At 56.3% G+C, this 27,976-nt stretch overlaps 2 protein-coding genes across 2 annotated transcripts; one reads left to right on the top strand and one right to left on the bottom strand.

The window, feature by feature from the left end:
* Window positions 1–86: 86 nt before the first annotated feature.
* SGCA (sarcoglycan alpha) lies at window positions 87–18,380 on the top strand. The gene is made up of 9 exons (XM_077806347.1): window positions 87–126; window positions 1,860–1,994; window positions 3,664–3,818; window positions 4,397–4,469; window positions 4,805–5,003; window positions 5,509–5,671; window positions 7,075–7,283; window positions 7,978–8,004; window positions 18,191–18,380. The coding sequence occupies exons 1-9, from the start codon at window positions 87–89 to the stop codon at window positions 18,378–18,380; spliced, it is 1,191 nt and encodes a 396-aa protein (XP_077662473.1).
* LOC144258099 (uncharacterized) lies at window positions 11,526–12,164 on the bottom strand. The gene has a single exon (XM_077806448.1). The coding sequence runs from the start codon at window positions 12,162–12,164 to the stop codon at window positions 11,526–11,528; it is 639 nt and encodes a 212-aa protein (XP_077662574.1).
* Window positions 18,381–27,976: the final 9,596 nt, after the last annotated feature.

Genomic DNA, 27,976 nt, shown 5'->3' with positions numbered 1-27,976 from the left:
CCCTCTCTCGCCTTGTCTGTCCTGACAGCCTGTCCCTGTCAGTCAGAGCGTGGCTCTGGCTGGATTCCCAGGCTAAGGGGGCAAAGATGGCAGCCCGGGGACTGCTGTGGACTCCTTTCCTTACGGGCAAGTAACATCCTCTCTCTGCCCCGGGGTTTCTCTGCAGCGAGGCTGGGGGGGGGTGTCTATCTGTATTGCAGAGCCCCGGGGCTCGGGGGGCTGGGGGAGAGATGCCAGCAGCCAGCCTCAAGGCCCAAACAAGGGGGTTGGGCTGGCTATTCTGAGAGTGAGACACGGGGCTGAAAACAATGCCCCTCCTTAGGGGCGAGGGGTACACAGGCAGAGACCCCCGCCCTGCCACTGGCCCCAGCCCGGAGAGTCACTGGCGACTAGCAAGGCGAATCCAGAAACTCGGACTAAATATAGCTAAAACTAAATATAGCCAAAGGTGCAGCAGGAGTAGGGGGACGGGACGGCTTCCGTCCAGGCCATTTCCCCCCGCCCCCAGCGGGCTCGCTCTGGCTGGGCCCACCGGCTGGCTCCGCAAGGTGGAGGGGCAGGAGGCTTCCGTGGGAAGGTGGCGCAGAGCCAACCGAGTTCAGAACCAGCTGGCGGCCCGAAGCCGGGTCTCGCTCTAAACTTGGGGGGCTCTCGCTGGGGTCCAAGCTGCCCCCAGGGGGTTCTGGAAGGCCTATTTGGGGAGCTGTAGTTGGGTTTGTGGAGGCTGTTATAGGGTGACCAGGTGTCCGGTTTTCGACCAGAACACCCGGTCGAAAAGGGACCCTGGCGGCTGCGGGCAGCACCGCCAACCAGGCCATTAAAAGTCCGGTTGGCGGTACTGCAGATCTAAGGCAGGCTAGTCCCTATCTGTCCTGGCACTGCGCTGGGGGGTAGGGGCCATGGGGCTCCGCCCGCTGCCCCCGCCCTCAGCACCGGCTCCACACTCCAATTGGCCGGGAGCTGCGGCCAATGGGAGCTGGGAGGGCGGTGCCTGCGGGCAAGAGCATCACTCAGAGCCCCCTGCCACGCCTCCGCCTAGGAGCCGGACCTGATGGCCGCTTCTGGGGCATAGCACGGAGTCAGGACAGGCAGGAAGTCTGCCTTAGCCCCCTTGCTGCGCTGCTGACCGGGAGCCGCCAGAGGTTAGCCTGCGCCTCAACCCCCAGCCCCAGCCCTGTGCCCCTCCAACACAGAGCCCCCTCCTGCACCCCAAACCTCTCATCCCCAGACCCGCCCCAGAGCCTGCACCCCTAGACCGTGCCCTCACCCCCTCTGCTCCAGCCTGGAGCCCCCTCCCACACCCTGAACCCCTCATTTCTGGCCCCACCTCAGAGCCTGCACCCCCAATTAGAGCCCTCACACCCTCCCACACCCCAACCCCCTGCCCCAGCCTAGTGAAGGCGAGTGAGGGTGGGGGAGAGTGAGCCACCGAGGGAGGGGGAATTTACTGAGTGGGGGGCAGGGCCGTGGGGCAGAGGGTGTGGCCTCAGGAAAGGGGCGGGGCTAGGGTATTCAATTTTGTGTGATTAGGAAGTTGGCAACCCTCCCCTGGGCTCTTGAGTTGGGCATTTTATCCCCAAGTCTCTCAGTGCTTGGAAGAGGGAGGTGCCGAGCGGCTCCCGCTTTGACATGAAAGGAGGGGTCAGCTTGCCCAAGATCACCCAGGCTCTCTGGACTCACAGGCCCTAGCCACATCCACCGTGCCACACCGTCCCCCTGAGCTCCTCCCGCAGCTCTTATCTGGCTGGTTGCCCATTGCTCCCCTTGTCTTCTCCTGGCTGGATCTGAGGGAGCCCATATGGCCACAGGATGCTCCCATTCCACCGGGCCGCCAGTTGTAACCCAGACCCTCCTCGCAGTGGTGTTCCTGGCTGGGATCCTGGCTGCTCTCCCCGATCGGCACGTCTCGCCGGTGGCCGGAGCCATCTTCGTCCATGAGCTGAAGAGGGAACATTTCCAGGGGGCCTTCCCCTCCATTCGCAAGAATGACAGCGGTGAGTGAGTGCGCCGGGAGGGTCCCACAGCCCCATACCCAACCTGGCCCCATGCAAATGGCTTCCTGGATTCCTATTGTCAGGTCAGTCCCCTAACCGATCCAAGAGGAGGGGGCTCCACTGGGAACTGGGTCCAAAGGTGGCTGGTACCATTCCCTGACCACTCCCCAACATGGACTGACCAAGCTGTAGGACTAATATCAAATGTATATATCAACTCTCCATATACCCCAATATCGAATCTGATCTATCTATCTATCACCAGATACCCCAACATCCATCTATCTATCTATCACCAGGCACCCCCCATCTATTTATCCCCATACACCCCCAATATCTATCACCAAACACCCCTCAATGTCTATCTATCACCATACACCCCCAATATCTATCTATCTATCACCAGGCACCCCCCATCTATTTATCCCCATACACCCCCAATATCTATCACCAAACACCCCTCAATGTCTATCTATCACCATACACCCCCAATATCTATCTATCTATCACCAGACACCCCCCATCTATTTATCCCCATACACCCCCAATATCTATCACCAAACACCCCTCAATGTCTATCTATCACCATACACCCCCAATATCTATCTATCTATCACCAGGCACCCCCCATCTATTTATCCCCATACACCCCCAACATCTATCTATCTATCTATCTATCTATCTATCACCAGACACCCCCCATCTATTTATCCCCATACACCCCCAATATCTATCACCAAACACCCCTCAACGTCTATCTATCTATCCCCATCCACACTTATCTGTCTACAGACATATCCCAATATACATCTAATCTATCACAACACCCCCATCTATCTGTCTATCACCAGACACCCCCAATATCTAATCTATCTATCTATCCCCATCCGCACTTATCTATCTACAGACATATCCCAATATAAATCTAATCTATCACCAGACACCCCCCATGTATCTGTCCCCATACACCCCCAATATCTATCTATCATCATACACGCCTCAACGTCTATCTCTCTATCCACATACACACCTATCTATCTACAGACATATCCCAATATTAATCTAATCTATCATCACCAGACACTTCTATCACCATACATAACCCACTGTCTGTCTATCTGCAGGATTTCTCTCCCTCTCATATTCAGCTATCTAGCATTATTATTACTCATTCTGAGTAGCTCTCACTCTGGGTCAGGCCCTTTCCAGCCATTCAGTAAGGGCCGGTCCCTGCTCGGAGGCGCTCGCGGTGGAAGGACAGATGGACAAGCTGAGGATAGGGAAAGGGGACCAGCATCTCCCCAGCTGTCTCTCTCGTCGCCCCTGGGATCTCTGGGGGTGCAGTGCACACAGCAGCCCTGGGCTTGGCTCCATATACGGGCCAGGCCGTGGTGTAGGAACTGGCTCCGGGGAAGGTCCCATCGCTGTTGGGGTGGTATGAAACTTGGGCTGCTGGGACGGTGCCTCCCCTGCCTGCCTCTCCCCCGCTCCCCTCCCTTCTCCCCGTGAAGTCCACTGGGGACTTTGCTCTTGGTCTTGATTTTACATGGAAGGCGCCCAGATCCTGTGGTGACGGGCAGCAGGATGAAATCTCAAGAGCGCTAGCCTGGTGGGGCCTCTCCAAGTGAAGGCCCCTGAAAACCCTCAAACCATGTGCGGATCCTTTCAGAAATCCCACCCGACACCCCCATCACCTTCCACGCCCAGCTGCTGGGACACCCCGACCTGCCCCGGTGGCTGCGCTACACCCAACGCGGGCCGTACCGGACAGGCTATCTATACGGGTCCCCCACCACGAAGGACGTCGGCAGGCAGCTCATCGAGGTACGGGGCCGGCGCTGTCCCCCGCAGAGCCCTGGGGCGCGGGCAGGACGCAGCGTCGTTGCGGGCAGGGGTGTGGCTTTGGGCCATTGCGGGTCGCTTTGTGGCAATGGGTGCTGTTGGGAGGGGTGCGGGTGTACGGGGCCGGAGGGGGGTTCCGTGTGTGTGCGTCTGAGGGCGTAAGAACCGATGTTGCTTGTGAGGGGCGGGTGGGTGCCTGGCTGTGTCGGCCTCGCCATGGGGGCCGGTGAACGCTTGGTCATCGGGACTAAACCTAACGCAATAAAGCTAAACAGCTCCAAAGTCCTATGGAGACCCGAGCAGGCTGCAACCTGGGGGCTCCCTTCCCCCTATTGACCAGGCTCTAGGAGCTGCTCTCTGGGCACTCGCGAGCCATCTCCCCATTCAAGGGCAACAGGGCAAACCCCCTGGAGCTTGGATTTCTCCGCCTCCTGCCCGGGTCTGCCGTTTGAGCCACCCTCCCCAGCAGAAGGAGATGGCCTAAGTGGGACGTGACCTGGCTGGCGGCCATTTTGTTCCGTGCGCGGATCCGAACCTCTTTCTTCTTCTCCATGTGGCAGGTGACGGCGTATAACAGACACACCTACGAGACTGTGCGGCAAAGGGTCATCTTCACCGTTGTCCCCTCCCCAGGTAATGCCCCCGCCTTCCCTGCCATCGCTACCCATACCCCTTTCCTAGCAACCAGCTTATCCCAGGTCTGTCACCATCCCCTCGCCTGGGCAGGGCAAGGAGGAGCCAGCAGCAGCCCTGACCTGATGGTGCAATGATGGACCCATCTGCCATGTCAAGAGAGCGACACCACCCAGCCCTCCCAGCATCCGTTGGAGGTTGCCCCTTCCCATAGACACCTCAGCATACTCATAATGCCAGAGGTCCTGGCCGTAAGACTCCAAGGCCCTTATGAAGTCTCTGCAGGTCCAACCCCGATGCCCTCCCAACGGGGTCTCTCCGCTCCCTCACCACAGACACCCAGATGCCGTACCAGGCGGAGTTCTTCGTGAAGAACCGAGATGTGGAGGAAGTCCTGCCGGCGGACGCGCAGAAGCAGTTCCAGCAAGCCCTGGACATCATGCTGGAGCAGAAGGACTGGAGTATCATCAACATCACGTCGGCCTTGGACCGGGGAGGCCGTGTTCCCCTGCCCATCGAGGGCAGGAAGGAGGGGTAGGGACCTTTCCCGTAGAACATCAACTATGACGGGACAGACAACTACCCATTGGCTTCCGTAGCTCTGTTCCTTCTTGAGGCTGCCCAGTGCAAGCTCTCCTGGGGTCCCCCAGCCTGGCCCCTCAGCTTGCACTTCTGCAAAACGCCCTAGAACCAGGGCTTGGTCCATGGGGCCAAAGGGTTCCTAGGCTGTTTCTACCAGTCAGAAAGATCCCAGACCACTCCCCACAGCCAACGGACTCCCAGACTGTTCCCCACAGCTGGGGCGGGGGGGGGGGGGGGGCTCCCATACCATTCCCCATAGCCGGGGGCTCCCAGACTGTTCCCCACAGCTGGGTGGCTCCTGGCCCATTCCCCATGGCTGGGAGGGCTTCCAAACTGCTCCCCACAGCTTCTCTAGCTGAGGTAGGCTGGGGCTGCCATGACCGACATTCTCGCGAGCTGTTACACCTAACCCCTCTTCCTCCCACCTTTCCTGTCCCTCTGTGCGTCTCCTCCCCAGGGTTTACATCAAGGTGGGCTCCCGCAGGCCTTTCTCCAACTGCCTGATGGAGGCTATGTCCTCCGACAACCAGTTCAGGTGCAGCCTGGAGCAGCAGCCGGTCATTACCTGCTATGACAGCTTCAGCCCTCAATTCAGAGTCGACTGGTGCAACATTACCTTGGTGAGGGGCTTTGACAATGTCTGCGCTGCCCTGGGTGTCTCACATCCACGCCTTACTACTGGGGCAGGGGAGGGGGAGGAATCCTGACCCAGGGAAATCCACTGATTTCACCTGGGTTTCCAAGACTCCCTGCCCCAGAGCTGGTGTCTCATCTCAGTGCCCTGGGAGATGCCACCTATTACATATCTCTGCGCAACAGCAAAGGTGAACCTTAGGGCCTCTCCTGGTCAATTGGTAGGGTATTGTGATGGGAATCAGGACTGGTTCTGTTCCTGCCTCGGTGACTGACCTGCTCGGTGACCTTGGGCAAGTCTCTTCCCCTCCCACCCTTGTCTATTTAGGCCATAAGCTCTCTGGGGCAGCAGGGGCTGGCTTTCGCAATGGCCTAGTCTACACACAAAGCTGCACCTGGTTTAACTAAATCGGTGCCTTTACTTAAACCGCTGCAACCTGTGTGCGTAGCCCGGCCTTTGTGGGTCTGAAGAGCCCCTAGAAGAGCGGGGCCTTGATCTCAGCTGGGGGCCTCTAGGTGCTGCTGGAAGACAAATGCCAGGTCTCAATGAAAGGGAGGGAGGTGCTAGGCAGAGGGGCGTCTTACGCAGCACCGTGTCGCTGTGGAGAAAGAGGAACTCGGCGGCATAATAACGAAGCAAACTGTCATTTTCGCTGGAAATCCCCAACAACTCAGTTCCCGAAAGTATAGTGCCAGCCGCAGTGCTCCTTTCCACCAGCAGAGGGAGGCGGCTCCTTTGGAGAAGGCGGTGGGGCGGGGGGGCTAGTGAGCTCTGCCAGGCCCTTATGTAGGGTCTGAACCATGGGGCTGGTACAGTCTCATTAAGTCCCTAGGGGGATGATGGGGCGGGGGGGGGGGGAGAGGGGGGGCATGTTGGCAGGGCCCCACTGCTCAGGAAATTGGGATAACTGGGGATGTTTATGGGCAAATCCCAGAGGATTCGATAGGAAACGTTAGCCTGGCTGTAGGGTTCCCGATCACCCTATGGGAATTAATAGGATGTTTCACTCAAGCTCTCCTCCCCCTGCAGCAGTCAATAGGCAGCGATTATTATTAAGGATCCGTATTAGGGCAGTGCCACCTAGTGGCCCCAACTCAGATGAGGGCCCCGGTGGGCCAGGGGCTGGACCCGCAGAGTGAGTGGCAAAGGGCTCACAGACAAAGGAAGAGCTTACCCCTGATTTACAGCCGGGGAACGAAGGTGCAGAAAGATGGGGGTGTACGGCATCACGGGGGTACATCCCTGCTCTCCAGAGTCCCAGTTCGCCGCCTTAACCCCAGCCTATCATCCATTACTTCCTATCTATGGACCCCTAGAGGTCTCCCCCCTGAGAGACCACAGTCGATCCTGATGGCATCCTGGCGTCTTCTCTCTCTTCTCCTCCTTCAGGCCGATCTCTCCAGCCTCAGCATCACGGAGGGGGTGCCCGTCTGGGGCGATGGGGTGCTGGAGGAGGGCAGCGAATACAACCCCCCCACGGACTCCCCTGAGAAGGCATTCTTGTCTGACTATCTGCTGACCATCTTGCTACCTCTGCTGGTGGCCTTCCTGCTCTGCCTACTCCTGGCCTACATCATGTACTGTAGGAGGGAGGGAGTGTAAGTTGGATAGATGCCCCTGGAGCCAGGAAATGGGAAGGGATGTAGGAATCAGCTGGAGACCCCCTCCCCAGCTGATCAGGGTGCTCAGGACTTCCCTGTTTGCTGATGGCTGGAGCCCCCTGGGGCTGAGTGAAATCCACCCTTGCCAAAGCACTTAGCACCCTAAGGGCTGCAGATGTGCCTGGATTTTCAGCTGGCCCCTCTGCTCTGGGGGGAATTTCCCCCGCTCTGGGAAACTGATCGTGCACCCATCTGTCATGGTAGCGGGGAGAGAGTTCAGCTCCCGAAGTTCATTTTTGGTCACATCTTGTGACCTTTGACATACTTTTAACAGCTGAGCTCGCAATTCGGAAAAGTTTGTTGGCCTAATTGGCAACAGCCCCCCGCCCCTTCAGCCACTTGTGCCGTAGGAGGATCTCCACTAGCTGTGAGACGTATTGGGGCTATGACACACAGCAGCTCTGAGTTCCTCCAGCAGAGGGCAGCAGTGCGCGCACACTTCACTTCTCGCTGCTGTTCACGTGGCTGGGGCCAGCCAGGCTGTCTATAAACATTTGCTCAAGGGTTATTTAAAGTTATGATTTATCTCTACTGGGGCCTGGCTGCACATCTGGCTTAGCTGATGACAATTTTAAGCTCAGCTGTTGGCAATATCGCATGACCACTCCCCCCTTTCTTTTCCCCCCCGTAGGCACAAAAGGGATAGGAAGACCTCTGAGTAAGTGATTCAGCGATCACCATTGTGTCTGCATGCGGGGGTGTGTGTGAGATTTGTATGTCGGTGTGGGTTTGTGAGGCTGATTGGTGTGTGCGCTTTGCGCAGGGTACGGTTGTGTGTTTTCTGCCTGTTTGTATTTTAACACGTTTCCGGGCTTTGGCAGTTTGTGTGCTTGCTTGCCAACGTGGGTGTGTGTTTGGGGGGTTGTTTGAGATTGTGTTGGGTGGCTGGGGGTGTACACAACGAGTCATGCCAGTACCTGGGAGTTCTTTCTCCTCCCTACTCATATCTCACAACTGTCACGTTGCCGTGAGTGTGAGCAGATCCGGACGCAGGTCCTTGCGGTGGCCTGGGCAGATCTCTGTTGACTGACCCTCAGGGCCTGGCAATGCAGCCTTCAAACTTGGACTTAAAAGGCTCCAGGCTTGTCCCGCTCCCGGATCCCGCTCTCATCACCTTCGTTCCCTGCCTTCCTCTGCAGGGACGAAGGGTCACGCAGATGAAGAATTAATCTCTTACATTTCGATAGCCCAATTCATCCCCGAGCACTGACACACATAGGATGGGATTGCATTGCCCACCACTGAAATGCAGCCACCTCTGGAGTGGAACGAGGCAGCCGTTTGACAGCACATGCAGCATGGCCACGCCCCACTTTAGTGCAGGAGGCTGCCAGATGAAGCAGGATGCAAATCCCCTCCCAGTAGGATTTTGGGAAGAGCGCCAGGGCTAAATACCCCAACTCTTGTGAGAGGTGCCAGGGGATCGTTAATGAGAACGAATAGCCGCAGGCCAAGGGCTGCATCTGAATAGAGGAGCCAGCAGTACCAACGTCTCCCACTCACCCTCCTGGGACCTTGAGGCCAGGACGAGCCCTGCCCGCCCGTCTACACTGTAATTTTATAGCCTGAGTGTTTGCTGAGCAGGGCCAGCCATGGGTGTTTCACGGCAGTGCAGACATAGGTCAAGATCCTACAGGACCTCAGCCTGAGCTGGTACCCGTGTCATTCCTCCCCCTTCACTGGCTGTTAGCAGATGGGTTTCAGGCTCATTCCCACCCTTCATCCCTTCTTGGTGCCAGAGGCTGAGCCTGGCCCCAGGAGAGTTGAAATGCAACCTTGTATTCATGGAAGTGCTAGAACTCTGGCTTTGGAGGTTTTCCCTCCCACTTTGACTGGCTGCTGCCCAGCCTGGCTGGCCGGCGTCCTGGCTCCCTGGGAAGATCCCTCAGCACCAGCTTTCCTCTTTCTGCCAGGCTTCCTGCTCCCAGTCTTTTGGGGGCCTCCTTCTTGGGCGCTGCTTTCTCTTTCTTCTTTCCCACCCCTTGCTGACTCAGAAGGAGCCCCAAGCTCCCGTGCCTTTCAGCTGCTGCAAGACCCTTTTGAAGACCAGGTTCTTGAGCACCCTCTGGAAGTGGTGCTCGTTCCTCCTCAGGTGGTAGCCAGTGGCCATGATGATCTTCTTGACAACCTGCAGGGAAAGGCCTGAGCACCCCTTGGACACGGCCACAGCCTCCAAAATGAGCTTGGAGACACCTTGACTTAGTAGCTTGGAAGGGTTGGCACCAGCTGGCTGGTTGAGGAGCCTAGAACCTGATGGCTTGGGCTGGTTTGAAGAGGCTGGAAACCAATGGACGGGAAGTATCAATTTTCTCAGTTCTCTCTGAATCTGGCTTATCTGAGACCAGAGTGGCCACATCCAGGTTGGCTGACGCAGAGGATGGGACCTGGGAAGACTCACTCGTATCAGTCATTTTGCTCGCTGCTCCTTGCCTGGTGGGTTGGCAGCCAGAGGTCTTTCCTTCCTGTTTACTGTGTATTTTCCAGCTTGAGATGCAGCACCGAACCCTGGAGTGAAGTAGGCAGCCTGGTTGCTCCAGATCCAGCACTGTGCAGATTGGCCTCCCCTCAGCGAATCCAAACCCCGGCATGGGCTCCACGTTCAGACTGATTTCCACAGCTCCTTGGGTTTAATTTCCAGGGACCTCAGTTAGGAGAGGACACAGGGAAGCTGCCAATTCACTGTTTCCTGAGTGAAAGTGCTGAATTTTTGCAGCTACTTTTCAATTTTGGTTCCTCGCAGGCTGACTTGGAGATCCAGGATCCTGGCTTGGCTGCTGTCTTCTTTGAGGACTTTCTCCTGCTAGGTACCTGGGGAAATGGACTCAGCTCAATCCCTCCTGCTGGATTCCAGTTGGCTCCCAGTGATCAAGTCAGCTATTTCCATGTGAGGTTGCAGGCCTATTACAGATGTCCCTGGGCTCCAGGACAACCTGGCAGTAACCATGACAGCAAAAGTGGGCCAGTTGTGATGTCATAAGGAGCTCGTGATGCCCATGTGTGTGTCACCCCACATCGCAATTTTTACAGATTGTGATTTAGAGATTTGAAGGATCTGCCAAGATGTAATTTGTCAAAAGGCCCTTGATTTGATTGAAATGGCGCCCTGCAGGCCCCTGGGTGTGGGGTTCAAGGCTCTCCTGTGCCTTGCTGTGGAAGTTACTCTTATCCAGGGGTGGCAGAAGGGAGCTGACGGGCTGTGTCGTGTGTGTGTGTTGGGGGGGGGGGGTATGGAGCGGGTCTAAGCATGTCTGCAATGGAGTGAGCGTGTCTTCCTACGTATCTGTTGGGTGTTCTGTGCCCAGAGCAGGAGGGGACCCGATTTCTGACATGCCAGCTTGGTGCTCAGCCAGCTAGCGGTAGGAGCCAGCCCCCAGTGCTTGTGTGATCAGAATCCTGGGATAAAGCCCAGCGGGTATCTCAGCGTCCCGGTCTCTGCCTCCCAGAGGGCATTGCACCCAGCACCATGAAACTGCAAGCTACTCATGGTCGGGGAAGCCAAATCCCCAGCTAACCAGGACCAAGTTAACCTCACCGGGCGTGCCACAGCAGGTGAATCAGGTTGAGCAGCAAGGGCACTAGCTTGGGACTTGATGGGCCTGGGTGCTAATCCTGGCTCTGCCACTGACTCATTGTGTGACCTTGGGTACATCACTTCCCCTCTGTTTCTCCTCCCGCTTTGTCTGGTCAGATTGCAGGCTCTCTGTATGCCTTCCTCCATACTGGCTCCGATGCATGGAAGCCCTGCCAGTCCAGGATCTCTCTCCTTCAAGTCCTTCATATAAAGGGCACCTCTTCCCCTAGGGACTATCAAATCCCCACTTTTGCAACAACCCAGCACGCCCTCTGATCACTGCATGTCGTTCGTGCCTTGGTCCTCTGGCTTAATCGGAACGACAGAGCCTTGCAGAGCAGAGGGTCCCTTGCCCCATGATCAATGTGAAAGCTCGACCAGCAACACAGGGTGCTACTAGCTCCCCCCCACACACACACACATAGCTTGGGAGATGTATAGGGATCAGAGCCCCACGTGGTGTAAATACATCACCATTCCTTCAACCCCTCCCCCTCTTCTCCTGGAGGCAGGTTCCCAAGGATGAGTCTGGACATGGGGAGTTTTTAAATACAGCCACCATTTTATTTCCACCAGGGGTAAACCTGTAGTAGGGGTGGGTCTATCCTTCAAGCGTTGGCTGGCTGCTGGCTTGGCTTCCTTAGAAGATCCATTGTCAGCAGCTGCCCTCTTTCGGCCAGGCTTGTAGCTGCTATGCCACCCTTGAGGGGCCTCCCTCGTTTCTTGGGTGCCTTTTTCTTCCTGTGCCCTGTGCCCATCTTCTTGGCCAGCTCCTTGCCAATCCCAAAGGAGCCTGAAGCCCCGGTGCCTTTCAGCTTTTGCAGGAGCCCTTTGGTCACCAGGCTCAAGAGCACCCTCTTGAAATGGGTCTTCTTCTTGGCCATGTTGTAGCCCGTGGCCACGATGATCTTCTTGAGAGCCTGCAGGGAAAGGCCAGTGTGCTTCTTCGAGGTGGCCACAGCCTCCAGGATGCGCTTGGAGAGTCCTCGACTCAGTGGTTTGGACAGCTTGGCGTGGCTGACGCCAGGCAAGCTGGATAGTTTGGAGATCCGGCTGCCTGATGGCTTGGTCTTCTTGAGGAGGCTGGAACCAGACGCCTCAGGCTGCTCGAGATTCTCACGGGTCTCTGCCGCTGGGTTAGCTGAGCCTACGTCAGCAGAACCTGGGGCTGCTGGCTCAGGGTTCCCTGAAGCTGGGGCGGCTGAATCCAGGGGAAGAACCTCAGAAGGGTTGTGTGTGTCATCCATTTTGCTTGCCAAAGGGAGCTGCTGCTCCTTGTCTCCTGTCCCAGTTTAGGGTCTGCCCCTTCAGACCAGCTAAATGTCTATATCGTCTGGGAGTTCCGCGTTGAGACGTAGGACTCGCCAGGCGGCTAAAACCCCTTCGTCCTGCTGCCCCAGGACCAGCTCGCTGCGCGTGGGCCCTGCTCACCGTGCCCAGCCTCTGGCTGGAATTGCGTGTCCAGCTCTTGGCAGCTCGGGGTACAAGAGGCTTGGCTGCCGGAGAGGACCCAAGGAAAAGCTGCACCTAATGGTTGCGTTTGGGGACGCACGGATTCTTAGCTCTGGCCTTGCAGCCTTGGCCCGTCTTGGCCTGGCTGCCTCGCTTGGTGGCTGTTCTCCTTGAGGACCTTCTCCCACCAGGGACCCACCTTGTCTGACTCACCGTGCTGGATTCTGGGCTGTGGTCAGCTGGGGGCGAGGGTACAGGGCAAGCGAGTGATGAGCTGTAAGCCCCAGCCCACTTGGCCACACTTGGGCTGCTAGAACATAGTGGTTGCCATGAGACCAGAGCTTGGTAGATTGTGACATCAGGTGCACCCTGTGATGTCTGCGTAGGGGCGTGTCTGGGCACAGGCCCCCTTGGAGAGGAGCAGGGGAGTATCCCTTTAAATCGTTTGCAAGCCCGCTTGCGGTGCTCACTGTGTTCTGGGTGTTAGAAGCAGCCAGGTAGAGCAGCAAGATGTATATAGCCAGGCTTGGCACGTTCATATTTAGTCAAAAGGGTTGTTTGGGACCCAACTGTGCAGTGTGCTGTCCTCATATTGTTGTGGGTTGCAAGGTGTTAACCAAACACCCCACATGTGACCAGAGACCCCCCCGAGTGCTGAGCTTTCCTTTGTGTTCCCAGAAGCAGAGGGCCAGGCTGCTCCGAAGCATTCAGCACCCAAGCAGGAGCAGGTTTCGTGGACAGCTCAGGGTGGTGGGTGCATGCTGGGAAATCCAGCCACGAGTGTCACGGCGCTGACTCCTGGCCTTTATCCAGGCGCCTAAATGGGAGCTGAGCTCTTCTGTAGGTTCTGATTGTAGGGGCCAAGCACTTGAAAATCTGGCCCATTGTGGGCCCAGTTCTCTTGTCACCGTATACCAACTTGCCCTGGGAGTCACTTGGGTGCAGCGGTGGGAGAATTTGGCCTAGGAATTGAACCCGAGTGTGCACCCACGAGTGTCTCCGTCCATACACCGCTCTTCTGTGGGCATGTTTCTTGTTATTCTGTCCTTGCCAGTCTGAGGACATCCTGTTCCTCCCTTCACATCCACCCAGCCCCTGTAAGACTCTCCATGGCAGTGATCCTTCCTCTGGGCCATATTCTCTCCAGCCTTGCTGTTGAGCAGTGCAAGGGATTGCCTCCTTCCTGGAGGCCTGTCCCTGCTGCATTCAATGCCCTGGCACCCAACTGCTGATCCCCTGCATGCCAGCACGTTGCAGAACGATTAGCCCTCCCCGAACCAGCCTGCCATGTATGTGGTCTGTCACAATTTTTCCCACACCGGTATGGAATGAATTTGGTTATGTGCACTAATATGGAGGTGATGCATGACCCCCCTCCTCCTCCCCCAAAGCCGACCATGGCAAGTGTTTCCTCGGTGGCCTTCTCCCCTTTCCTGGAGGTCCCCTCATCTTCCTGGTGGGCTTTGCCCTTCCGCTTTCCCTTGCTGGCTCTAGCAGCGCCCGAGGCCTGGATGCCCATCACCTTGCTCAGGAGCTGCCTCGCCAGCACCTTCCTGAAGCAGTGCTTGCTTCTGCCCTTGCCATGGCGTAGCCTCCGGCCTCAAGGGTCTCCTGGGTGGTTGCCAGGGAAAGGGGCAGCTTGGAGGTCGCCACGGCTGTCAGGAAGGCTGGGGAGAGGCTGGGACACCTTGGTTTATGCTGCCTGAGAAGCTTTGATGGAGCTGGGGCTTGCAGGCCCAAGGAAACGGAGCAAGGCTCCTTGCCGTTTTGCTTCTTGACCAAGCGTCCTGTGCAGGGAGCTGCCCAGCAGTTGCCACCCCAGCCTATAAACCCAGTAACCACGGCAGCCCAGCTGGTGAGGTCAGACCGCAAGTGCTCTCCTAGTCCAGCCTCGCTGGACGGCTTGCCCATGGGGTTGCTTGAGATGGTGGAGGGACGTGTTGATTTCACCGACCCACGTGTTGATTTCAGGCACCTCCGCCCCGATCCTCCTACGCATGCTTGAGCATGGGAGCGTCCATCCACGTTCAGCTCTGTGTTGCGGGAACACTGGGGGGCTCTCTCTGCCCTTGGTGGGGTGGTGGGGGATCCTTGGAGACCTGAGGACTCCCCATCCCCCGCTTCAGCTCCACTCGCTCTCCCGAAGTGACTTGGCCTCAGGGCAGGGTCTCCACCTTGGGACACAATTGCTTCCAGCGTCCACACTCAGAGGATGACAAATCGGACTTTCCCCTTCAGCCCCATCCAAGGAGTTCGAGCTACTCCGTTCTCTATAGGATCCCATGCTGCCCTCACCCCTGCGGTGTACGAGCCCCTGCCAGTCGGGCATTCAGCAATGTAGCCAGCATCTGTCATGGGAGGATCGTGTCCTCTCCCCTGGGGGAGGAGTGTGGGGGCAGTGGAGGGTTCTGTTTTCGTAGGGTTGGGTCTTTGAAATGTGTGTGAAGGCGGGTGGGAGCAGCGCTCCGCACCTTCCACTCCAAATGCCAGGGGGCTTGGGGTGGGCCTTAGCTCCTGGGGGAGTTTGTTCCACAGACTGGGACCAGCCCCTGTCAAACGCTGTCTGCCCCTCTGGGTTGATCGGACCCCCTCCTCCCCTGGGTTCAAAGAAGAGAGAGGCCCGAGCACAGCGAGAGAATCCATTCCACCTGGTTTCTGTGGTCAGCGCTTTGGGCTGAGTTGGCCCCATCGCAACCCCAGGCTGGTCTCCCGTCCCCACGTAGGTGGGGCTAGATGCTACTTACTTCAGAGCCTTGCAAAGGCCCTAGTCCCAGGAACTCAGCTTCCATTCCACCCCCACCCTCTTCCTTTCTCCGGGGTTTCAGGTGCCTTCCCACCCTTCACCCCTTCTTGGTGCCAGAGGCCACGGGAGAGTTGACATGCAATCTTATATTCATGGCAGTGCTACACCTCTGGCTCTGAAGGTCCTCCCACTTTCACCGGCTGCTGCCCAGCCTGGCTGGCCAGCCTCTTGGCTCCCTGGAAAGATCCCTCAGCCCTAGCCTTCCCCTTTCTGCTAGGCTTCCTGCTCCCACTCTTTGGGAGGCCTCCCTCTTTTCTTGGGCACGGCTTTCACTTTCTTCTTTCCCCCCTTGCTGATTCTGAAGGAGTCCAAAGCTCTGGTGCCTTTCAGCTGCTGCAGGAGCTCTTTGGAGATCAGGTCCTCTCCATGTGGTAGCCAGCGGCTACAATGAGCCTGCAGAGAAAGGGGGTGACCACAGCCTCCAGAATGAGCTTGCAGACACCTTGACTTGGTAGCTTGGAAAGGTTGGCACCAGCTGGCTGGCCAGACAGCCTAGAATTTGATGACTTGGGTTGGTCGGAGAGCCTAGAACCTGATGCTCGTGTGGACTGGAGAAGCCGGAAGAGGATGGATTGGAAGTTCCGGTTTTCTCAGGTACCTCTGAACCTGGATTAACCGAGGATCCAGGGTGACTGAATCAGAGGAGGGAACCTGAGAAGACTCACTCATATCAGTCATTTTGCTTGTTGAGAGCTCCGTTGAAGGCCAGATGTGGGTGGTAACTGTAAGAGCCAGGGCTAGTGCATTGTGAGGTCATAAGAAGTGTGTGTGGGGGGGGAGGGGGGGCCTTAGATCAGACTTCCCCATGTTGGATGGAGGCCTATCACAACACCTTAACAGAAAATATTCTGTCCCGTGCACCTCCGGAGCCCTGACAGATCACTCCACCTAGCTGCCACCTCTGGGGTGGCACATGATGGCTGTTTAACTGCGCTCAGCAAAGCTACATGATAGTAAAGGGAGGGGAGAAAAGCACTGTACCTACTGAAAGTGCAAGAGGAACTTTGATGATTATATATTTATTCTGCCTCCCTAATTTGGGCTCAGGAGAGCACAGACAGCTTGACGTGTGCAAATTATGCCATGAGACCTTGAATGGCCAGAAGCCTGGCTTCCCTTCTCATCTGAGAGAGGAGCAGGGCTGCCTTCAAAGCACATGGAGGGGCTCCAGTTCAAGATTAAGTGGGGACGGATTAGACTAGTTATCAAGCATCAGTTCTGTAATCCCACAGAGTTCTCCCCCGCACCACAATGGCCCAGACTGATGACCCTTAGCCCAGAGGGCTGGGAAGGCTTTCAAGGCTACCCTGCTGACTTCCAAGGCTGTTTCCTCTTTGCAACCCACTTTGAAAGGATTCGCCCAGACACGGGAGAGCTTTTAAATACACGGATCCCTTTATTAAGCCCTGTTTCATAGTGGAGCCCCAGCGGGGGATGCAATTCCTCACACAGCGGCTTGCCGTTTCCTAGCCCGGCGAGCTGGCCGGCTGGCTTTGGAGGACACGCGTTTGGGTGCCTTCCTCCTCCCGGGCTTCTTTCTTTTCTTGGCAGCTACTTGATTCTTCTTCACGTCCCTCTTCTTCCTGCCGGTGCGAAAGGAGCCCGAGTCGCCCATCCCAGTCATCTGCTTCAGCAGCCCTTTGGAGACCAGCCCCTTGAGCACGCGCAGGAAATGGGTTTTGTTTCTCACCACGTCATAGCCCGCCTTGGTGATTATCTTCTTCAGGGCCTCCAGGGAGAGGCCTTGGCATTTCGGGGAGGTGGCCACAGCCCAAAGGATGAGCTCCGAGACGCTGGGGTTGGCATGCTTCGAGGCCGTGGGGGCTCCTGGGCTTGTGGTTGAACCTTGGGGCTCTGATGCCAAAGAGGACCCCTCGCAAGGTTCACACAGATCAGTCATTTTGTTGGCCAATAGGAGACACTTCTCCTTGACTAGCCTTCAGATTGGAGCCACCTCCCGGCTGCCCGGTCTCGTTTCCGGCTGGAGGTGCGGCCCCAAACGACGCGACGTGGGGCGGTAGGCCCTGGCGTAGCTCCCTGGGGTTCCCCTCCTCTCCTGGCGCCGATCGGTCTCGGACCGTTCGCGTGGCGTCCCGCTTCCTCGGTTCGAAAGACGCCGAGGACCCAGGGAACGCTGCCGTTAACAGCCCCTTTATGAAAGCACGGGGTGAGGCCCGTGACACGCGAGGGCTTTAGCTCCTCACGGCTGGGCTCCGCGGGGCTAGTACTCGATTGCCTCGTTCCTCTGCCGGCTCCCTGCGTGGGGGAGGCTGGGCAGGCAGTGCTGAGCTCCAAGGCAGACCCCCCCCCAGTCACTGGCCCAAGCTAGTAACCATGGTAGCGCAGCCTGGTGCTTTGTGATGTCGGAGGGGCCCTGTGATGCGGGGAACGTGGCCCGATGGGGCTGGTTCCCCCTGTGGCGTGGCCACGCAGCTAAGGAATAGGCAGAGATTTTAAGGAAGCAAAGCGACTCGTCGCTCAAATCCCACCCGCGCTATCCCTGCAGAGCTCAGCTCACGAGCCAGGGTTAGCATCGGAGCGTGTTTGTGTGCGCGGGGGGGGGGGGGGGGGAAGAGAAATCCTGGCCCCAGCAATGGCAGTGGGAATTCTGTCGCTGACTCCAACAGAACAAGGATTTCATTTTTTTGTGTGTGTGTGTGTGTGTGTGTGTGTGTGTGTGTGTGTGTGTGTGTGTGTGTGTGTGTGTGTGTGTGTGTGTGTGTGTGTGTGAGAGAGAGAGAGAGAGAGAGAGAGAAAGCGCACGTAGCTCTTTGAGACAAGGGCCATCTTTGTCCTGGGTTTGTACAGCACCCTGCACACTGGGATCTGGGCCCAGAATGGGTTCCTAGGTGCTACCGTAATACACCTAATACATAACATACAGCGCCTAGCACAGTGGGGTCCAGGACTAGGGTTCCAAGGTGCTACTACACTACAAATCAATTATTATTCTCCCTCCCCGCCCCCCGGCCAGGCTAATTGTGTCCTCTCTGCTCTCCCCCATCTCCTGGTTGCCAGTGTCCAGATGGTGCATCACAACACGATCCACAGCAACACGGAGGAGCTGAGGCACATGGCCAGCAGCCGGGACGTGCCCCGCCCTCTCTCCACCCTGCCCATGTTCAACGTTCGCACGGGCGAGAGGGTCTCCCCGCTGCAGGGCCATCAGGACAGCGCCCACGTCCCGCTCATCCTGGCCCAGCAGTGAGTGTTCCCCGCCCACCCGGGTCAGGGCCCACAGAATGGGTTTGATAATTGATTGGTGGGGTGTGGGGGGGGGGGAAGGGCGCAAAGCCGTGGCCTGGGGCAGGTGGCTCCTCCCCTTTAAGGGTTAATTGTTCCCCCTAGGCAGTCAGTGGGCTTGAAATGGGGGGGAGCCAGGGGAGAATCAGGCCTCAAGGGCTTGATTTGTCATTGCTCTGTGGCCTCTTTGCCCCATCAAGGAGGCTGCAGGGCAGGTGGAAGGGCTGCATGGGGAATACCCCCCAGCACAGCCCCTGCCTTTCACACAGGGGTGTATGAGGCCCCACAGACAGTTGGTCCCCGGGGCTGTAGCTACACTGCCTTGTCAGCACAGCTGGGGTCGGTAGGATGTAGGGACTGACCCCTTCTTGGGCCGAGGGGGCAGTTCAGCCTCTGGGGTCCACTGAGACCTTGGCCTCTCTGCTAGGGCAGCCAGCAAGGGGCTGGTGGGGGTGGGAAGCTGTTTAGTCAATTCTCCTGCTTCCTTTGGACTAAAACGCTAGATGAAAAGTGTGGCTGTGAAAGCTATTTGAAAGCTGGCCCTTTAACTGAAGGCAGGGTGGCCTAATGAGTTAGGAGACCTGGGCTCTAGGCCCTGAGCCACTGCTTGCTCATTTCTCAGCCTGGGTTATAATATTTTACCCGGGCTGAGGTCTTCGAAGGGGGAGAGCTATACCGGGGTAACACATTCTTATTACCAGGGCTTTTCTCTCCTTCCCCCCCCAGGTAAAGACCAACATGGGGCATTCCTGTCTCTTGACTCCAGGGGATTCGCGGCAAACAGCCAAGGAATCTTTTTTTGGTTGGGGAGATGGGGGAAAATCTTGTTTTTCCCCACTGTGAGAAATAGAGTAACAGGTGGGGATTAAAGAGATCAGTGTGCGTGTGTCCGTCACAAGCAGGAGAGAGGCAGGGAAGTAATAAATAGCAGTGACTGATTAAACCACTGAGCAATGATTAATTAAAGCACGTTTTAATATGAAACTCGGTCTCTGTGCTCCAGCTTTGCTGCTCCCTAACTCTAGGGCAGAAAAGGTCATGGTGTCTCGATATAAATCCATGATACGCCCACATCTGGAATACCGCCTGCAAGGCAGACCCCCCAGCTCAAAAAAGATCTGTTGGAATTGGAAAAGGTTCAGAAAAGGGCAACAAAAATGATTAGGGGTCTGGAACGGCTTCTGTATGAGGAGAGATTAATAAGTCTGGGACTTTTCAGCTTGGAAAAGAGACGGCTAAGGGGAGAGATGATAGAGGTCTATAAAATCATGACTGGTGTGGAGAAAGTAAATAAGGAAGTGTTATTTACTCCTTCTCATAACACAAGAACTAAGGGGCATCAAATGAAATTAATAGGGAGCAGGTTTAAAACAAACAAAAGGAAGTATTTCTTCACACAATGCACAGTCAATCTGTGGAACTCCTTGCCAGAGGATGCTGTGAAGGCCAAGACCATAACAGGGTTCAAAAAAGAACTAAAGTTAATGGAGGATAGGTCCATCAATGGCTATTAGCCAGGGTGGGCAGGGATGGTGTCCCTAGCCTCTGTTTCCCAGAAGCTGGGAATGGGTGACAGGGGATGGATCACTTGATTACCTGTTCGGTTCATTCCCTCTGGGGCACCTGGTGTTGGCCACTGTTGGAAGACAGGATACGGTGCTAGATGGAGCCTTGGTCTGACCCCGTAGGGCCATTCTTATGTTCCCCAGGAGATAGGTGTAAGCTGGCAGACCTTTTTAGGGTGCTTGCCAGAACAGCTGTTAAGGGGTTAATATTGCCCGCAGCCATAAGGGACCCCAGCAGGGATTGTGCAATCACAGGCACACACCTTCTCCCGCCAGTGCCCTCCCACCGCACATATGGCACAAGAGTAGAAACACACTCATGCAGCTGGGTACACGGGGACCGTGCCATGAAGACCTGGCTTGGGAAAGCCAGCTCTTCTTCTCTGTAGCGTGGGGCCGTGCAAGGTATTGAAGATCACAGCGGGAGCGTCTATTCTATATGGACATGAGCCAAGATCTGTGGAACCCCGTTAGCCAAAGCAGAGGCCTGAATGGGAGAGAGAACTGGGCCTCCAATCTGGAGGTGAACTCTTTCTCTGGCCGTTCGCACGGTCGCTGTAGCCACGTTGGTCCCAGGATAGGGGAGAGACCAGGCGGGCGATGCAGTGGCTCTTATTGAGCCAACTTCTGGCGGTGAGAGACAAGATTTTGAGCTCCACAGAGCTCTTCAGGTCTGGGAAAGGGCCTCCAAGTGGCACAAACAACTTCCAGCCGGAACAGGTTGTTTAGCATAAGGAGTTAACACATGTTGCAAGAGGCCATTCAGGGTGAAGTGGGCAGTTTACACCTCTGTAGTCTTGGGCCAAAAGAGGGACAGTGGGTTACAGATTGTTGTAATAAGCCATAATTAATTTATTTCAGGGAGGTCAAGCAACAGGTGACAGACTCGTGAGGGGGCCCTCCCCAGGGTTCCAGCGACGGGGGACGCCTCGAGTGAGCCCTGGCAGGGGTGTCCTGTTTTCTCTTGGGGAAATATGGTCCCCCTGCAGCTCCCAGCCACCACGGGTGGACGGCCGCCCCCCCCCCCAGCCGCCCTCCCCCACCCAGCTTCCAGCTGCCACTGGCAGAAGGGGAACTCCACAGCTCCGAGCTACCGTGGTGGCAGGGGAAAACCGTGAAGCCGCAGCAGCAAAAGTCACAGACAGCTCATGACTTCCGGGAATGTGTTTCTGTGACTTTTATTAAAAATAGCCATGACAAAATCTTAGCCTTAGCCATAGTCAGTCGTGTGGCATGTTCAAAAGCATTTAAGCATGTTATAAAACCATGTCCCATCAAATCAGTCCTAGATTCTATGATTGATTTGATGGGACATGGTTTTATAACATACTAAAACATGTTAAATGCTCTTATCAAAATGCTTTGGGTCTATTTCCCCCCTGCCCCCCAAACGAAATGGTCAAAAAAGCAACAATCTTGATGAAATTGCATTTCCCAGTGAAAAAATATTCCCTGGGAAGATTTCTAACCAGCTCTATTCGATAGCAGGCCAAACAAGTCAGCCTGAAGCATGTCAGGTTGCTTGTTGGATGGGTGGGATTTCTGAAAAATCCCAGTGTACATTTGCTTTCTAGGGAAGTCTCTCTTGCTCCCTGTCCCCCTTTCCCATCTTCTATTCCCGTGTCAGCTCCATCCTTCCATTAGGCTCTGGAGATCAGAGCGCCTGGAATAGGGAAGCCCACCAAGACTGGTCTTTCAGAACCCACCTGAATCCTGCACCCTCTCCCATCGCTTCCTTTAGGGTAGTATTCAGCAGAGACTTTATGCCACATTGGGGTGACCCGCTTTCTGCGTAGCGAGGAAGGTATTCACTGAGCAAAGGGCGTTTCAGACCCCAGGTGCTGGCCTCCCTGTTAATCGCACGCACAGTTATGCTAGCAAGATCCCAGAGCTCAGTCACACACAGGAACAGGGACTCACAACCAGCCTCCCACCTGACAAGGCTCACAATGAGCCATGCCAGAGACACTCACAGGAATCCCAACACACAACTAAGCCTCTCCCCCCGCCCCATCTCTAGAGGAGAACAGACTCACAAGCACACTTGGAAACACAGACTCACAACCAGCTATGGATGAAAACTCACAATCACACACATGCAAGAAAGACTCACAACCACATCCATCAACCTGAAAACCACACACAAGAACACAGGCTCACAAACTGCCAAACAGACCCCTCTCTATTTATCTAGGGCTTCATTGTCTGTCCACATAAATGTACTTTATAGCCCACCACAGATACACATCCATGTAATAAAGCAACTCCCCCAACTCAGGTACCCATCTGCAACACAACAGGTGTGCCTTGCCTCAGTTTCCCTCTCACTCCACCCATGAAATGAGCGCAGCCCCTCACTGTCCGATACATCCTTGATTCACATGCACCCATTCAGGAATCCTCCCAAACCCTTGTAACAAAACCCCTCTCCAGTTTCCACACTAACCAGAGAAAGATACAGCAGGCTTTTCCACACCCCTCTCCAGGGACAGCACCTCCAGCTCCCCACCCAAGAGTCAATAGCAGTACTGGGGTCCCAGTTCCCTTCCTCTGACCCTGGGCCCCACTCTGCAGGCCTCCTGAATGGCAGCCAAACTCCTGATTCTTACCACAGCCCCCAAGTCAGGTCTCCTGCAAGACAGCTCCCTACAGGGCTCCACTCCCCAGGCCCCTCTGCCGGTGCAAGTCCTACACCTGCCCAGGATGCCTCCCTCCAGGGTCCACCCTCTTACTTCTAGGCTTGGCTTCCCCTCACTGAGCTGGGGCTTCCCCCTTTACTCCAGGGCCACTGCCCCATCCTTCTGCCCACCAAGGTCCCCAGTATTGGTCAGTTCTCACCTGTGGTTCTGATCCAGGTCTCCGCTGAGCTCAGCTCTTCCTAGGCTACCCTGTGGCTTTCGCTTTCTCTTTTTTTCCAGCCCTTCCACCTGCTCCCTGACTCTAAATCACCCAATCTCCAGCCATGTAGGGCCCAGGTGCCCTCTCTTAAACCTAATTAGGTGGGTCAACAGACCAGACACAGGTGCCCTCTCGTCTCCCTTCTTAAATAGCCGGTGACAATCCATATATGAACACAGACCTCTAGCCACCCCTGTGCGTTCTCACACACACACACACACACACACACACACACACACACACACACACTCAGATTCCCAGCCAGCCAGCCGCAAACCTACACAAAACACTCCCCCCCCAAACACACACAACAGCACAGACTCACAACCACCCCCCATCCAAACAAGGCTAGCCTCGCACTCGGACGCACATACCCAAGACCAGACTCACAACCACCCCCCCCCACAGACATCTCCCCGTATTCGGGAACCCAGACTCACACCCACAGGCACACGCAAACAAGGACACAGACTCGCAACCCCGCACGCGAGAAGACAGACTCAGAAGCGTCCTCACACGACAGCGCAGCCTCCCCAATGCAAACATGCTCACACACGCATCCTGCTTTCATATACAGGTGTGTAGCTGTGGCCGGCTATCAGCCAGGTTTTGTAGGTCCAGATATCCCCATTTTCTCACCCACTGTCCAGATATCCCCATTTTCTCACACACTCGGCTTAGAGGCACTCACTGCTTCAGACATGCAGCTTCCCCAGTTCTTTCTCGGATCCACCAACAGAGAACACGTGTCCTTTCCTCTGGGCCAGGCTTTCCCGCTTTGCTTCTGAAAAGGACCATCTCACACCCGGGAACTTGCTGCAAGACCCAGGCATCTCCGAGGCAACTCGCTGGATCCCGTCACGTTCCTAACGCGCTCCCAGGCCCGGTGCCATCCCTCAAGCTGCAGCAGCTGCTGTCAGCGATGAAAGAGCATCTTTCTCTCCTCTCCTTGCTCGAGAGCGGATGTAAACCGAGCCAAAAATGCCAGGAGCGGGGAGCGAGGTTAAGAAAACAAGAGGCGCCAAAGAAGGAACAATACGGCGATGCAAAAACTCAGACCTCTGGCTAGTTCCTAAGTGCACAGGGAGAGTTCGATGGCAGAGTCCAATTGAATTAGGACCCTCAAACCTTTGCAGTTCAAGAGCAGAGCTGGGTCCTCTGCCTGGTTCTGCCGGTCCTCTGCCCGGTTCTGGAGCAGCGCTTGACCGTTCGAAACCAGGGATCCCGTCCGCAAATAAAATCCACTGGCTTGTTGAGATGTTGCTGCCCTGCCCCGCCACTACCAGCCCTCTCACGTGCCATTAGAAAGGGTCGTGCTCTGGGAGGGCCAAAGTTTCCAAAGGAGCTCAGTCCCGGCGAAAAGCAGCATAGTCACAGGCAGGGTCATTCCTCTAGCCCCCTATTTCATCACTGCAGGAGCCGGTGGGCCCCAGCCCTTTTCTAGTCTGTCTGTAAGGGTGCTCCGGCTAAGGTGAAGAGGGGTGGGAAGGCAGGAATTAGTGGTTGAAAAGTGGGTGTAAATGAGAGAGTGGAAGGAGGAGAAACACACGCACATGCACACACATGCAATGCAGCGTGGGGAGGGGGACCCCACCTAGGGGACCTGACTCTTTAATCTGTACAACATGGTCCAGTCATTGCTCATGGAACAGGCTCCCGCCAACGCGAATTTACTCCCCGGCGCGTCTCCCGGTGGGTCCAAACCCACGGATCCTCGCAGATTCTTCCTTGCTGGCCCCACAAAACCTCCGGCCACAGGATTCCACCTCCTTCCACTCCTGCTTGTGCTCTAAGGAACAGGAGCAGCTGCAGCAGCAAAAATGACTCCAGCCTCCCCCCCCGGCCGGCTTCTCCAAGCCCTGCAAGGGAAACAAACAACATCTGCTGAGAAGGATCCGTTCAGCTCACAAGCTGGGCTGGGAGAGACTCCGGGAAAAGCCAGCGACTCCCCTTCGCTCCGCTCCATCCTGCGCTGGGAAGCACTGCAGAGAGACGCGGAGATGCAGTGGACCTGGGGGAGCGTTTGGTGAACAGCCTGTGATGTCATTTTGGAGGAGGGCACGGGGCCAGCTGGGTACAATGGTCTCACTGTAAGGCAGGGGTGACTTGGGCCTCAGCAGAGCTGAGCGGTTGGGGGGCTCTGTGCACCAGCGCCGCGGGCAGATGTGCAAACCTCGGTGTGGGTGGGATCAGGGATCAGTCCGTGTCTACACCTGTCTCCCCCAGGCCACCCAGGTGCAGAACCCAGAACTCCTGCCTCTCCTAGGCTCTTCATACGACCGGTTCACTCCCAGGCCATCAGCTACGAAGGGACGGGGCAGCTCCCCCTCCAGGCCCTAGATCCCAGCCTGCCCCTCGGGAGCAGGTCAGGTGGGGTCTGATTTTCCGAAGAGTTCAGTGCATGCCGGCCTGGCCCCACACGTCCCAGAGAGGGCAGTCTCTGAAGCGGGGTCAGTCGGTCCGATGGAGCCGGTTCTGTTAGACTCGCACTGTGTCTCCCTGTCTGATCAGTCCTCCTGCACCACCAGGCCCAGTGCGATGGGTGAGCTGAGGTGCCCGGTCTATGCTCCTCAACCCAATGCCCGTTCAGTGGCTGGGGGATAAGGGCAACTGGACCATGACCGATTTCCCCAGGCAGAGATGCAGTCAGCACTTGCTGGCCTTTTTTCTTGAGGCCTCCACCCCTCTGTCCTCTGGCTGAGGTGGGCCTGGGCCCCAAAGAAGGTGGCACGAGCCATCAGGCTGGTCCATGGAAGGGAGGCGGGGTGCAGGGACTGGCTTTGATTGACGTGCAGCTCCTCCATAAGCATCCACCCTGGCGTGCCTCCAGTTTGCGGTTCGGGGGCTGCTGGTACCCGAGAGGAACCCGTGGGACCAGGCCGGGCTTCCCCATCTGTAGCACTGGGGCCCTGAGCCCTGGAGAGACACAAGCCCCTGCTCAGCGTTACTCACCTCAGGGCCACGGGGGCCAACGTCCTTTGGATGCCAGTGCCCAGCTGCCCCCCAAGCTCAGACTCATGCTGCCCCCCAGTTTTCCCATCCCCCTCTGCCCTGCCTCCCCCCCACTCAGAGTCACACTCCTTTACAAGATCCATCTGTTTCCCCTGCCCCCGATCTGCCCCCCCTTTCAGACCCCTCCCCCCGGTGGGTCCCTTTCATCGCGTTCCGCCCCACTAGTAGGGAGGCGGTGGGTTTACCTCCGAGTAAGGTCTGTCTGGAGCATCCTTGCCCCCCATACACATGGGGCTAGGGGTGAGATTGCCCCCTGCCCATTGCGGGGGTCCCCATGTTTCCGAGGGGATACGTTGGTGGCGAATGGAAAACACGAACAATGTCCCCTCTCTGGGCTATTTAAAACCCAGCGTCACCTGTGAGCCAGGCCACGGCCAGCCCCGTGGCACCAGGGCTCCCAGCGTGGGTACCTCTCACCGGGGCTGGCCCTGCTTCGGGATCCCCTGGACAAAACTGCTCCCGGAAGGGGAGATCCGTCCCAGGGCTCCTGAATGCAAACCAGTGACCAGGGAGCAGCCACTGCTCAGCAGAGGAAACCGGTTTTGCTGTGGACGGAGAGGACCCGGGTGGCTCCTTCCCTCCAAGCATTAGGGAAAGAAAACAAACTGTAAAGGGAGTTGCTTTGCCCCGCTCCCTGGCAAGGGGAGTGAAAAGGAGTGCCGGGAGCAGCTGGAGCAGGCCAGAGACAGGGGTGAGAAGGGAAGAGAGAGCCAGCCGACTATACAGAGCTGGCAGAGGGGGTAGAGAGAGAAGACGGAGGCGAGAAAGAAGGAGGCAGGCACTGAGAGGGAGAAAGAGATTGAGGCACAGTGCAAGGGATGTGGGGCACCAAGGGTGGGGAGAAGGTGAGAGAGAAGGAATGCGTTGGGAAAGAGAGAGAAAGCTAGAAAGTGGCAGGAAGAGAGGTGGGAGAGCAGGGATGAGACGGGGGCAAGAAAGGGACGGAAAGCAGCAGAGAAAGAGAGGGAACATAAGAGACAAAGAAGAGGAGAAGGAAAGAGGGGTGACAAAGGGGGAGGATTGGAAGTCCCCCATCTGCGACTGCGGGGCTCCGGGCACCTGCCTTTGAAGCAGCCGGTACTAGCCACCGGCCTCTGGACTACCTGATCCAATTTGGCTATCCCTGTGTTCCTAAGTGGCAGAGCAAGAGGCTGGCTTGGAGGTGAGAGAGACGAGATGAGAGAAAGGAAAGGACAGAAAGAGAGGAAAGCAGAGCAGAGACAGAGCTGGGGACAGGGCTCATCTCCCTTGTTCCTGTTCGCACTGCCCATCACCTCCCCGGCCCCCCAAGACCTGTCTGCCGATGTGCCATGCGCGAGAGAAGAGTCCAGAGTACCACAGGGTTGTTTGGATCATTTCACATGCTTTATTTCAGCAGTCAAAATAATTAAAAACATCTCAAATTATTATACATATACAAAATAGGTACAGAAATCCTCAGTTGCTCGCCCTCCCAAGAACATCTGCTTCTCGCTAGGAATGGGGCTTTGCTTTGGGGTTGCTTTGAAACCCACGGAGAGACGCACAGAAGAGGAGGGTGGGAAGAGGAAAGCGAAAGAGAGAGAGAATGCAGCAGTAGTGGAGGATGGCGGGAGAGCGAGAGGGGACAGGAGTGTGCGTGGAAGAGATGAGGCAGCAGGATAAAGGAGGGATAAAGGACAGAGGGATGGGAAAAGAGAATGAATAGAAGAGGGAAAGCAGAACTGGAATCCACCTGCTTAACTGGAAAGATAGGATTGCACACACCTTCGTTCCCTTCCAAGGCTACTTGGATCTAGTTTGCGTTAGTTCCCGTCCTTGTTTTTAGGGTTTTTTTTTTTCCTGTTTGTTTTTAAATAGCACCTTCAGAAAATTCACAAGTTGACCCTGGGCAGCAAAAGAACTGAGTTTCTGTCCTGAAAACAACAGTCCTATCTCTATAGCACCAATCGGTCCCTATCGCAGCCTCTCCATGCGTTGGCTTCGTGGAGTTTGAAACCACCAAAAAAACCAAGAAACGAAAAGGGACCTAGAACTGAAAAACATTAACACAGCGAATGGAAAAAAAAGAAAAAAAAAGAAAAGACAAAGTTAGCACCTTTGATTG

The sequence above is a fragment of the Eretmochelys imbricata genome, chromosome 27 (genome assembly GCF_965152235.1).
Source record: "Eretmochelys imbricata isolate rEreImb1 chromosome 27, rEreImb1.hap1, whole genome shotgun sequence".
Lineage (NCBI taxonomy): Eukaryota > Metazoa > Chordata > Testudines > Cheloniidae > Eretmochelys > Eretmochelys imbricata.
This window is presented reverse-complemented; position numbering and strand designations above follow the sequence as displayed.